Raw genomic sequence first — 13,661 nt, forward strand, 5'->3', positions numbered from 1 at the left:
GGAAAACAATCTTGGAAAAAGGCATCCTTGAAGCACAAAGGCTTGAAACACTATCCGATTTATGGGTGTAAAATATGTTGGGTGTTATTTTCATCTGATAGAAACGTGTAAATGGATAACTGCTGTATTATGAAAGCCCATCTTGCTTTTAATTACATATTATAATCTGTTGCCTTCTGGCATAGCCTTGTTTTCTCTGTGTGATGTGTTATTGTGGGCATGTAAGCCTCATATAAAGGAGAGGAGAAGATAAATAAATAGAAATCAACTGCTACATGATGTATTTTTGTATGCTTTCCACCCCCGACGGTGATGTCTTTGTGAGACCCACACAATAAAAAAATGAAATAAAATAACAAAATCTCCTCCTTTGGGTTAAAATGATCGACTGCGGATTCCTAGAGGGTCAACCAGGAAGGACAAAACTCATTTCCTCGCTCAGCTTACAAGGGGCTCCAGTCTTTTCTGGGCGGAGGGTTGTGCAGGGCAGGAGGAAGAGTCAGAGTCTCCCTCCCTCCAGGATCGGGGCAGGTGAGCCTCCTCTGGAGATCGCGCCCCCCCACCAAAAAAACCCTCACCTCCTCCTCCAGAACCTCCGCTTTTCCAGGTTGTGCAGCCAAACTCTCCCCATGGATTCACTTCCTTTGAACTAGGATGGTTGGAAAACCAGTTTCTCATCTGCACTGGTGAGAGGAAAGCTCTGCAGATTTGGGGGGGGGGAGAGAGTAAGGAAAGTCTTGTGGATTTGATTTGAATCCAGTTGATTTAAAATTACCACTGTGACCCCTAGTGAATGACAGTCAACTTAAACCACAAGTTTCTCCGTACAAAGACACTTGCTTGCTGCTTGTTCTGACCTTAAATGTTTACAACCCAGCCCAAAGTTTCATTTTTTTTCTCTATAACAACTTTCGAGGTTAGTTTTACAGTTATGCCAGAAAAGCAGGGACTGTTTGTTTACCTATCGTTTGAAATAGATAATGATGAAATCCGTATCTGGTTTAATGGGTTGATCATTCTTGTTTGCTGTGCTTTATTAGTGGAAAAAAAGTAATAGTTAACAGTAGTATCAACCATTTAAATTGTTTTGTTTGACTAAAAGTATAACATAATATGCCTTATGTATCCTTTCAGTGAGTTGGCTGAACAGCTCAGTAGCTTAGAGCTTTGGCTGTAGATCTAGAGGTTCAGAGTTTGATCCCTGCAGTGTCTTCTGCAATAAGAGCCAGCCTGTGGACAAGCTGCATAGTCTCAGCATTCGCCCACAAGAAGGAAATGGTAAGCCACTTCTGAGTACCTTTCTGCTTAGAAAGTGCTGAAATGGTTCACTTTAAGTCAGAATTTATATGATGGCACATGATTATTGGTGTTGCCTTTGCTGCTGCTTCTACGTCTATTTGCAATTGAAGAACAGGATTGAGTTCACTTTCTTAATTCTGTATATCTTTGGAAAAAAACATTTTTACTTTTAAGAAGAAGCTTGTTATCTCCGCAGAATGAATGCCCAGTGGCTTAGGAGTGCATTTATTTATTTATTTATTTATTTATTTATTTATTTATTTATTTATTTATTTATTTATTTATTTATTTATTTATTTATTTATTTATTTATTTATTTATTTATTTATTTATTTATTTATATGCCGCCCATCCAGACATAGTCTACTCTGGGCGGCTCACAACTTAGAAGATAAAAACAATTTAAAATATACGGTTTTACATTAAAAACAAAATGATATAAAATCTAATATAAATTTACACATAATTGGACTCAAGTAAAACAAATAAATAGGGACGTGGTGGCGCTGCGGGTGAAACCGCAGAAGCCTCTGTGCTGCAGGGTCAGAAGACCAGCAGTTGTAAGATCGAATCCATATGACGTGAGCCCCTCTCGCTTGTCCCAGCTCCTGCCAACCTAGCAGTTTGAAAGCATGTAAAAATGCGAGTAGATAAATAGGTACAGTTTCGGTGGTACAGTAACGGCATTCCGTGTCTAGTTGCACTACTCATGTGACCAAGGAAACTGTCTTCAGACAAGCGCTGGCTCTATGGCTTGGAGAAGGCTTGCATATTGCTACCCCATGAGCTAGGTATTCGGTTTATTGATTTTGTCTGCTTCTGCTACTCAGATAAAGAGGTCCAGTCACATCCGCTCCTGTGGCTCTTTTGGAGGAAATGGATATTCCAGACCCTGTCGGTGCTGAAGGTGATAAAAAGCCAGATGACATGGAGGTTTGGAGCAAAGAGGACCTCCTGGAAAGAACAGCACAGACCAACCTCCATGGCGAATTCCTCAGCCCAGAGGTTCAGCGCCAACATTTCCGAGACTTCTGCTACCAGGAGGATGAAGGTCCCCGGGCGGTTTGCAGCCAACTCCATCGTCTCTGCCGCCAGTGGCTGAAGCCAGAAAAACACACCAAGGCGGAGATCCTGGACCTGGTGATCCTTGAACAGTTCCTGACGGTCCTTCCAGCAAAGATGGGGATGTGGGTCAGAGAATGCAGGCCGGAATCCACTTCCCAGGCCGTGTCCCTGGCGGAAGGTTTCTTCCTGAGTCAGAGGGCGTATAAGAAGCAAGCAGAGCAGCTGGTGAGGGTTCTGGTTTTCCTTAAAAGTTCAGAAACGGTCTCACAAAAGCATGCGATCATAGGGTCCCTTCCAGTTCTGCACCTTTAAAAAGATGATGATTACTATTATTTTTTTAATTTTTAATTTTCATTCTTATGTCCCTTGCCCTTATACTGTTTCTGAATGCAGGAGTTTTCAGAATTCTTCTTTGGCTTTCCCCAGGCACCGGAAGCTCCGTCAGACCCAACAAGGAGGCATCTGTGCCTGAAGAATACAAAGGAAAAGAGTGGAGGATCTGTCCTGCCAGGTAAAAAGTTTATCTGCGTCATCTTCGACTCATTTTCTTAATATTTTTCCCCCAGGTTAATGAGTTGAGTTTCGGATCCTCTGCACTCACACAGATGTGTCAACTTTTGTTAATAAAATAGCAGGAATGGCTCTTCCTGGACAGGTAAAGGATAAATTGTTTATGAAGAATAATGGTCTTTTCACCCCTTGGCCTCCCTTTGCAGACATTAGAACCATGGTAGGGACGGATCCTCACTCATCTCACCTTTGTGGAGGAACGGAAGCAGCGCCTGTGCAGCTGAAACAGGTAGGGGAAAATGAATGTGGGGATAAGGAAATGGGACCCTGAACCCCCAATTTCCTCTCTGGAATGGAACAAAGCTTTAAATGGAACAAAAAGTTTTCTTTTGCCGCAAATTCTTGTGAGGAAGTCTGGAAAAATGACATTGAAGGATTGAACATTGCTGACATTTATTCTCTTCAGGAGTGTACTTTTAAAAGGTGGAACACTTGTGACACCTGTCAGGATAAGAGCCTTCCTTTCGTTTCAGGGTCCTGTCGCTCTTGAGGATGTTGGTGTGTCTTTCACGGAGCAGGAGTGGGCTCTGCTGGATCCAGGCCAAAGGGCTCTGCACTGGGAAGTCATGGAGGGGAATTTGGCCCTCCTGGTGTCTCTGGGTAAGATTTCCTTTCCCTCATAGCCCTTTTCACAGTGTTGGTCACTTTCATGAAGAATCAAATCCCAAACAGCACAAAAATAGTAACAGAAGTCTTGTGTCAAATTTATCTTATTCTCTGTTTTTGCGGACTACTATCCAAAATGGTCGGGTGTCTAAAGCAGTGGACCACAAACTCAAGGGCTCACACTGAAATAAATGTGTTAGTCTTAAAGGCTTCATGATAAATTAAAGTTCCACTGATGAAATCATTTCACGAGCAGCTCCACAAAATCAAATGGTCTAACATTTCTATAGCCTCCTGATGCTTGTTTCTGACAAATTTCTGCTTCATTGTGGTTAAGGTGGTTTATATTTAATTGGTGGTGTTGAGGCTGTTTCAGAACATCCATTTGTTGTTTTCTGTTTTCTTTCAGCTTCAAGGGGGGCTGAAGGCAGGTTGAAGGAAGAACTGTTTCAAGTATGCTTTGAAAAAGTCACGGAGGAAGGAAAACACCAGAGAGATAAAACTGAAACTGAAGAGAAGGGGCATGAATCTTTTATTTTCTCACATGGAAATATCCTTGAACATTTTTTCCGGGAAGGAGTAGATGAAAGCAACACAAGTCTTAAGGGCAATGAAAGTCTTGCTGGGCAGATCGGTCTAAATGCTCAGTGGGAGATCCACCGAGGGAGAAAAATGATAGAATGCTCAGAATACAGTGAGGATTTTTGTGATGCTTTATCCCCAGAAAAATATCTGACAAGGCAGAGAGAAGAGGAACCCATTAGATGCGCAGAGTCTGACAAGGGCATCGGTCAGAGTACAGACCATACTTCTCACATGAGACTCCAGACAGGGGAGAAACCATTTGAATGCCTGGAATGTGGAAAGAAGTTCAGCCACAGTACAAGCCTTGCTTTCCATATGAAAATCCACACAGGGGAGAAACCGTTTCAGTGCTCAGAATGTGGGAAGTGCTTCAATCGGAGAAGCTACCTCGGTGACCACATGAGAAGCCACACAGGGGAGAAACCCTTCACCTGTATGGATTGTGGGAAAAGCTTTGGTGGTCGAAGCACTCTCAGTTCCCATCGAAGAATCCACGTGGAGGAGAAACCGTTTGAATGCTCGGAATGTGGGAAGAGATTTGGTCACAACCGAAGCCTTGCTTCCCACATGAAAATCCACACAGGGGAGAAGTCCTTTAAATGCTCCGAATGCGGAAATAGCTACAGGCATAGAAGCACCCTTCTCTCCCATATCAGGATCCACACAGGGGAGAAACCCTATAAATGCTTGGAATGTGGGAAGTGTTTCCATCAGGGGGCGAGTTTTCGCTCTCATGTGAGAATCCACACTGGTGAAAAACCTTTTCAGTGCCTCGAATGTGGAAAGATGTTCACTCAGAGGACAAACCTTGCCCCTCATATGAGGATCCACACAGGAGAGAAGCCATTTGCCTGTGTGGAATGCGGGAAGTGCTTCAGTCAGAGGACGCAACTTGCTCGCCATATGAGAATCCACACAGGGGAGAAACCCTTTAAATGCCCGGAATGTGGGAAGAGTTTCAGTCACAGCACAGCCCTCGCCCCTCATATGAGGATCCACACGGGGGAGAAACCCTTTGCATGCTTGGAATGTGGGAAGCGCTTCAGTCAGCGTGCCCACCTTACTGCTCATCTCAGGACCCACAGAGAGAGGGATATGCTGTGGAAGTTTGTGGAGTGTACAGAAAATCCAGGGGAGGGGACGCATATTACAAGCCTTCAAAACAGCCACATGGCGGGGAACAGTCCAAGTATTTCTCTGTAGTCTTAGCATTACACGTACTTAACGTATAGTGAGAAATATAGCTCCGGGATAGGTCAGTGTTTGAGGTCTCCATCTCCAGAGCTGGAGGCTGGGATTTCTGTTCCCTGCTTTATCTTTTTGGGAGGGACTGAACTCAGTGATTCTGAGGCCCCTTCCACCTCTGCAGTTCGAAGATTATCATAGATTATTTACATATAATCCTGTTTTCTGGAGGTAAGGCAGTGGGTAATATATTTGTCCTTGTAATGAAAGAGGGTAGGGTTTGTCCTGAATATATCTCAGGTCTCATACATTCCTCTCCCCTTCCCTGTCTTTTTTTTTTCTTTTCAAATCAAGATGTTTGAGATAATTACATTTTTGGAAGAATGCCCCAGCTCTTTGATTCTTTCCTCCTCCCTTCTTCTTGCTCTGCAGGAGGCCCTGTGAAACCGTGGGACCTTCAGATAACTTTCATCTATCTCATTTTGCATTTGTTGCAATGAAACTTTTCCAAGGATGATGAAGTGCTGACTTGGTATTACTTGACACTGAGTCTCGTGTCCTTCACATTTTGGCCCGTGTGACCACATGTGGAAATTGAAAAGCCATCCTGGACTCCACCTGAAGAGGGCTGAGGTGCATAGCTGGTGTTTGCTTGGATTATCACAAAGCAGAAATAAGGTGGTGTTGAGATGGAGTGGAAGTCAGAGGCATACGTGATTTCTGAGAGTGCTAAAAAGGACCAACGTTTAGCAATTGTTGAAAACAAAATAAGTACAGATCAGTGGTTTAGAGTTGGATGCCCAGGTAATAAACTTGAGGAAACATCAGTTTGAAGGAAAGTGTGCTAATTAATTTAATTCTCCTCCTCAAAAGGCTTTCTTCCTTGGCCACACCTGTGATAACCAGGTGCAACTGAATCATGGAAGAGTCAACACCGACAAAAGGAAGTCTTTTTTCACACAGTGCACAAGAAACTGTGTAGTCTCGGTCTCAAAGGATTGTGTTCTTCTGCTGCTGGGAGAGTAGATGGTTAACTCAAGACGTTCCTGTGATTGTACTAGAGGGCTTGTGGAGATCCAGTGTACAACACTCAAATGTCCTTGGAGCAAAATAACATAACACACATTTGTAATCCGAGTCTGTGATGGCCCATCACAGTTAACATTTTTCACTTTATAGGTGTAATTTTGGTGCAATGTCAGATAACCATATTAACCATATGTACATTAATCTGGATATGACGGTATTAATAGTTTTAAAGGTCCTCAACGGATGACAATAAAGCTTCCCTAATTCTGCAAGCTTTAGTCATCTACATTGTTTCTCGGTTTCATATGCATTATGTGAAATCCAAAATTGGGAAAGATGCAAATTTTGAAAAGTTACAAGCAGATTTACTTCATCTGATAAAACTTGGAAAGTCAAGCCATATCCTGGACTGTATGACGTTCTGACACTGACGCTTTCCACAACTTTTCACACTATCTGGGCAGAACACTCCTCAGGATGTTAAAGAAAACACTCAGGCACCTTTTTAAACCCTTATAAAGACTAATATCCTAGCCACCATTAAGTTAAGTTAACTTTCATAAGTTAAATTGCAAATAAAAATACCTTGAACCTCTTAGGAAGCACAAGGGCAGTTTCTTTTTATATATACACTAAGAACAGGAAACAGAAGCCTCTGAGCTAGGCCCTGTTCCAGGTGAGTGAAAGAGGTATCTATGGGCTGGAATTCTGCCAGGGAAATTCTTGGAGAATTTTAGGGATCAGAGTCCAAAAATTTAAAAAGAAAATAAATCCCAAATGGCACACATCTGGCGCTTATCTCCTTATTTTGTAGAACTGGTTGAAAAAAGGAGGGATGGCAGCCCTGCGGGGGAATCCAGCATTCTCACCCAGTCTTGACATTTTAATGCGGAAGCAATGTCGGTGTTTCTGCGAAGCACGATCCGCAAGGGGTTCTAATCCCTTTTCCTTCCTTTTCTGTGAGGGTTCAGTGTTTGGCTCCAGGCTTGCTCCAACTAAATCACCAGACTTTCTCGGCTTTGAAATGGGTGTGATTTTTATTGGATTATTTAACAAAAGTCCTGACTCAACAAAGATATTCCAACCTTTCTCCCCAGCAGTCCTCAGGGTTGGGGTCTTCCATTCCTCAAACCTGAATGGGTTTCCATTAGGAACCTTCCAGGGTCCCGGCCATTAAGGTGGAGTACCTCGGTTCAGTAGTAATTCCTTTCCCCCCTCTGCCAATAAGGTGATGGAGTCCTCGTCTCGAAGATCCACCCAGTCACCCTCCCTGATGGGTTCCCCAATCTGCCAGGGTCCTCCCTGAGTCCCTTCCGTTGCATCTCCCATATCCTACATTCCAACTTCTCTCTCCATTCTCTCTCAACCTCGTCTTTTTCTCCTCAATTTCTTTCGCCAATCTTTGGTCTGTCTCTCACCCCAATAGGATGGTTTGGGGGTGAGTTTTCCTCCTGGCATCTGCCTCCTCCTTTGGAATTCTCAGTCTTTCCACCTTTCTAGTCCAGGGCTCTTCAACCCATATCCATACCCAGCCCGGTGGAAGCCCTCCTTCACCTCCCTTGATATCCACCAGCCCCACCACCACTACCTGCATTGTTTTTATTATATATTTTTATTGTCTTTTTTTCTACGTTTCTTTCCATTGCAGCCAGAGTGATTTATTACAATATGTTCCATTCATTTAATCTTATCTTATACTCTCTAACATAGTATTGATCTAATCTACTTAAATTGATGTAGATTTTATCCAGGTATTAAGGGGTTTCCATTTATTATTATCCAGTCTGTCATTTAGTGTATCTGTCAAAATATCCATTTCTGTTAGTTCCAAAATCTTTTCAGTCCATTCCTTCTTTGTCGGGATCTCTGTCATCTTCCACTTACTGGCATATACAATTCTAGCTGCGGTTATCAGCTGTAAAGTCAAGTATTTTTGGTTTTTTGTTTTTGTCTTTTTAGTACAGTGGCAATATACTCAGTAAGAAGCTTTCTGGTGTCAAAGCAGTTTTTACCCCTAAAATTTTCTCTATCATTTCATAATTAATTTTCCAAATGCCCTTGGCCCTATTGCACGTCCACCACATATGACAGAAGCTCCCTACATTCTTTTCACATTTCCAACACTTATTAGAAACATTTTTATACATTTTTATTAATTTCTCTGCTGATACATACCATCTTTAAAACATTTTTCCTCTATTTTCTTTTAGATTTATAGATCTAGTCATTTTAATATTCCGTTCCCAAATTTGTGACCAGGCACTTAATTCTATATTATGTCCTATATTTTGAGCCCACTTTACCATGCAATCCTTCACAATTTCATTTTCCATTTTTTGCTCCATTTAAGTATTATATAAACTTTTCATCAATTTTTCCTCTGAATCCAGCAACCATATCCAAAGGTATTTTGTCTTTCTCAAACCTATACAGAAGCTTTATCTTTTTCATATCTTGATTTCAACAAGTTTATCGACTGCCAGTCTAAGATAATACCTTGTTCTGCCAGTTCATATTTGTTCTTTAGATTAAAATCACTATCTAATATCTCGGCATATCTCCCATTTGTCCCTTGAGGTGTTCTTGCCGGATCAGAGAACGTTTCTAATGGAGCTACCCATGATGGTATCTTTCTGTAATGTTGTACCTTAACTGTCCTCTAGACCCATAATAAAGCTCTCTTGATCAAATGTAAATTAAATGTTTTGCATTGCTTATCATCTTGGTATCATAGGTAGGCATGGCAGCCCAGTCTTAAATCATGCTCCTAAATTTTTAAAAGTCTCCGATTTTGTATAGTAACCCATTTTCTCACCCAGGATAGCTGCTGCTCTGTAATAATTCATCCAATCTGGTAGACCAACCCTCCCCTTTTGTTCTGAAGAGCCTTAAGTTTTACTTTTGGGTTTTCCCCATCCCAAATAAACGTGGTCATTATCTTACTCAGTTCTTTTTTTAAAAGTCTTGTTTTAATAATATTGGAATTGCTTGAAAGAGGAAAACTAGTTTTTGTAGTGTACTCATTTTTATTGCGGCTATTCTATTCATTAGAGATAATTGGAGTTTAATCCATTTTTACAAATCTACTTTGATTTCTTTAATTTTATTTTTATTTATTTGTTTGTTTGATTTATATCCCACCCATCTGGTATATTCTACCACTCTTAATTACTTCCATATAATTGTTCTTCATTAATGTACGGTACTTGTTTTTTTTTGTCATATTAATTCCTAAGTACTTAACCTTGCACGTTTCTTGACATCCGGAGTGTTTTCGTAATTATTCTTTTTCTTTTGTCATATTTTTCATCAGAATTTTTGTTTTTTGTTTATTTATTTTACGACGTGACATATATTCATATTCAGTTATTGTCTCTACTAATGTTTCTATTGACGTCATAGGTTCTTCTAAGATTATTACTAGATCACCAGCATAAGCTTGAATTTTGAATTCTTCTCCTTTAACCTTTAACCCTTTGATTCTCTTATCTTATTTGTTGATTCAGAACTTCCAACATGAGAATAAGTTCCTTGACCTTAGTTCTTTGAAATCCTCCTTTATCCTCCCCGGGTCTGATCGGGGTGCTCTTGTTTTCTTGGGAAGGGGAATTGGTGAGATTTGGCTCTCTTTATCGGCGCTTAGCGAGAGGGATGACTCACCCGTGAGAGGCACCTTGCTCTCACCTCCGGTCTTACATTTTCCTTTTAAATCTCCTGCCCCCCAAAAACTGTTTCATCATCCTCTGTGGAAATAGAGATCACTTGTGGAGGGCTTTGATCACAGACCTCCAAGTGTTGATTGCTCCCCCACCCAGTGTGCTGATTATTATTATCTTTGAGCAAGGTGAAGAAACCCCCATAAAACCAACAATGATTCCAAGGCTCAGCAAAATGAACAAAAACTTAGAATTAATATACTAAATTGATGAATAGTTGAGTGGTTTAGCTCTCTGGCTGCGGAGCCAGAGATTGGAAGTTCGATTCCTCTGTTGTATCTCTTTGACAGGGGCTGGACTTGATGATCCATAGAGTCCCTTCCAGTTCTGCAGCTCAAAGGTTGTTGTTATTATTCATTTCCCTCCTTTCACATACGAGGTTTGAGGCGGTTCACAAAAGCAACAACGCACAAAAGACAAAACCTTCTCACAATGGAAAAGATTGTAATGCTGAATTAAAAGCAAGATGGGCTTTCAAAGTACAGCATGTACCCGCCTTGCAAGTTTCTTTCGGATGGAAATAACATCCAATAAAAGGTAAACCAAGAAAAGGGATGATGCTGCAACCTTTGTGCGTGGGAGGCACTGTATCTCTACCATAGCGTTAAAACCATCGACTAGCAAGTCCCAGAGCGTCAAACGGGATGGACCGAGGCAGAAGGTCCCCTTCCTGTTTCCGCCTTGGAGGTCCGTGCCTTTTCCCCCCCTTCCCGCCTGCAAGTCTCGTCGCGGGAGTTCCGTGTAGGTCCTTCTTTGGAAGTCCGGGAAGAGGGTGAGCACTGGAGCCGGGGAGGGAGGGAGGCGGCGGGGCAGCGCCTGGAGAAGGAGGGGCGGCTCGGTTCTTGGGGGGGGGGGGAAAGGCTGGAGGACGGTGTCGAGGGGCAGCAAGGCTGGGAGGAAGGGAGCCTCAGCTAGAAGAAGGAAGTCCCTGGAAGAGCCACGATCCCCTCCTTCCTTCCTTCCCTCCCTCTGGGATCGGGGCCGGTGAGCCTCCTCTGAGGATCGCCCCCCCCCCAAAAAAAACCCTCCTCCTCCTCCTCCCAGCCTGTGAAGGCGATCCCTCCCCATGGATTCCACCCCCATCACTCCGAACTGGGATGGTTGGAAACCCACTGGGAGGGGCTGGGAGGAGGAGGACGAGGACTTTTCTGCGGGCTGGGAACGGGAAGGGGGGGTCCGGCCAAAGAGCCCCAACCTGATCTGTCCCCCGAGAGGCTGGGCTCTGGATGGGTTTTGTTTGAGGGACATGTCAGGCGGCGGATGATGCCCTTGCCCTCTTGCAGGGCCTTCAGAGAAGCTCCAGTGTTATCTTCTTTGGAGGGGGGAGGGGGTTGGGTGAAATTTGATGACTCGGTTAATGTCCTTTTGGAGGCGAATAATTAGGGAGAGGCAGCTGAGGGCAGGTCGTCTCAGAGGAGGGAAAACGTTGTGTTCATGGTGGGTGTGGCGTGCGGGGTCTCCAACTTGGGCCCCCGTCCCCAGCTCACAACCAGGCGTGTGTGCAAGTGTGTGCTGTGCTTCTCGGCCCCACAAGGAAGGGAAGGGGACTTGGCAGAGAGCCTGGGGGGTCCCCTTGGTCGTCTATTTCTTTCCTTCTCATACACTGATTCAATGTCATTTGTTCACTTTCAGTTCCTTCTGAAGGCAATAAGATGCCTCCTTTCCCTCCCTACAAAACTTGGGGAACTCCATATCTGGTGGAAATCATAGTATTGTCTTTCAGGGGTAGGAAATGTTGGCTGAGAACAGATCAGGAGGAGTGCCTTTTTAATTCCCTGGGAGTCGCTTCTCTATCCAAGAGAACGTTTCTCTGAAGCACTTTCTGTTTGTAAAGCCAATGTGTATTAAGGAGACATTAATTCCTGGGGCAAAGTACGAAGGAGAAAAGCAGACACTAGAAAAGACGGGGATTTCAGCTGTCTTTAAGAAGAAAGCATTCTTTTTAGCATTGTAGTGTTGTAGTTATGCAGATTAAATTAGATTGAATTTTAAAACAGCAATAACTAAAGGCAATTAGTTGTTGTGGGTTTTTCAGGCTCTTTGGCCGTGTTCTGAAGGCTGTTCTTGTTAAAGTTTCGCCAGTCTCTGTGGCCGGCATCTTCAGAGGACAGCACTCTGTGGCAATTAAAGGCAATTAGTGCCATGAAATACATCTGTGTGTCACTCTTCTCTTTACATTGAAAAGACCTCTGTCTTCCTTTCAGTCTCTCTGGGGCTGTTTCTTCCCCCTCACCTCCAGAAAGGTGGAAAGCAGAGAGGCAGGCAAGGTGAGGAGATATTGAGAGCCGTTCATGGTTGTGGGAAAGGAGCAGAGAGCCTTTCTCAAATCTCAGTGAGAGCCTTAGGACTTGGAAAGCCTCCACATATGTTATTCATAGCATCCCCCCCAAAAAAAAATTAATCTGCAGCAATTATGTGTCTTTGGTAGAATCCTCATTCCATTCCGTTCCATTTTTGTGGTTTGGAGGAGACTTGGCTGGTGCTGAAGCTGATAAAAAGCTCAATGACATGGAGGTTTGGAGCAAAGAGGACCTCCTGGAAAGAACAGCACAGACCAACCTCCATGGCGAATTCCTCAGCCCAGAGGTTCAGTGCCAGCATTTCCGAGATTTCTGCTACCAGGAGGATGAAGGTCCCCGGGCGGTTTGCAGCCAACTCCATCATCTCTGCCACCAGTGGCTGAAGCCAGAAAAACACACCAAGGCGGAGATCCTGGACCTGGTGATCCTTGAACAGTTCCTGAAGGTCCTTCCAGCAAAGATGGGGATGTGGGTCAGAGAATGTAAGCCAGAATCCACTTCTCAGGCCGTGTCCCTGGCAGAAGGTTTCTTCCTGAGTCAGAGGGCATATAAGAAGCAAGCAGAGCAGCTGGTGAGGGTTCTGGTTTTCCTTAAAAGTTCAGAAACTGTCTGACAAAAGCATGTGATCATAGGGTCCCTTCCAGTTGTGCAGTTTTAAAAACATGATGATTGCTATTATTTTTTTTTAAAATGATTTTCATTGTTGTGTGCATTGTCCTTATACTGTTTCTGGAGTTTTCAGAAACCTTCTTTGGCTTTCCCCAGGCACGAGAAACTCCGTCAGACCCAACAAGGAGGCATCTCCGCCTGAAGAATACAAAGGAAAAGAGCGGAGGATCTGCTCTACGAGGTAAGAAGTTTATCTGCGTCATTTTGTTGGATTCGCTTCCTTAAACCCCCCCCCCCCCAGATTGATGAGTTGAATTTTAGATCCTCTGCATTCCCACAGGTTTATAAGCTTTTGCTAATAGAAACAGCAGGAATGACTTTTCCTGCACAGGTAAGGGATAAATTGTTAATCAAGAATAATTATCTTTCCATCCCTTTCTCTCCATTTGCAGACTTTAGAACCATGCTGGGGACGGATTCTCACTCATCTCTCCTTTGTGGAGGAGCGGAAATAGCGCATATGCAGCTGGAACAGGTAGGGGAAAGTGAATGGGGAGATAATGAGATCGGAGCTGGAACCCCCAATTTCCTCTCTGGAACGGAACAAAGCTTTAAGCGGAACAAACAATTTTCTTTGTTCCGTTTAAACCAATTCTCATGAGGAAGTCTGGGGAAATGACATTGAAGGGTTCAGTCT

General features: G+C 43.3%; 1 protein-coding gene across 5 annotated transcripts in view; it reads left to right on the forward strand.

The window, feature by feature from the left end:
• The first annotated feature begins 11 nt into the window (after nucleotides 1-11).
• LOC110071154 (uncharacterized) overlaps nucleotides 12-13,661 on the forward strand; it is an 83,838-nt gene continuing 70,188 nt past the window's right edge. Inside the window, exons 1-6 of one of the 5 annotated variants that reach the window (XM_078387428.1) lie at nucleotides 408-531; nucleotides 1,135-1,278; nucleotides 2,130-2,589; nucleotides 2,791-2,875; nucleotides 3,081-3,163; nucleotides 3,408-3,534. In XM_078387428.1, the coding sequence (XP_078243554.1) occupies nucleotides 2,176-2,589; nucleotides 2,791-2,875; nucleotides 3,081-3,163; nucleotides 3,408-3,534 (709 nt within the window). In that variant the 5' untranslated portion in view covers nucleotides 408-531; nucleotides 1,135-1,278; nucleotides 2,130-2,175. Of the gene's footprint in view, nucleotides 687-1,134; nucleotides 1,279-2,129; nucleotides 2,590-2,790; nucleotides 2,876-3,080; nucleotides 3,164-3,407; nucleotides 3,535-10,777; nucleotides 10,828-11,017; nucleotides 12,323-12,483; nucleotides 12,927-13,120; nucleotides 13,206-13,416; nucleotides 13,500-13,661 lie in introns of those variants that run through there. The other 4 variants (XM_078387424.1, XM_078387423.1, XM_078387425.1 and 1 more) reach the window with 4 other exon arrangements.

The sequence above is a fragment of the Pogona vitticeps genome, chromosome 2 (assembly GCF_051106095.1).
Source record: "Pogona vitticeps strain Pit_001003342236 chromosome 2, PviZW2.1, whole genome shotgun sequence".
Taxonomy (NCBI): domain Eukaryota; kingdom Metazoa; phylum Chordata; class Lepidosauria; order Squamata; family Agamidae; genus Pogona; species Pogona vitticeps.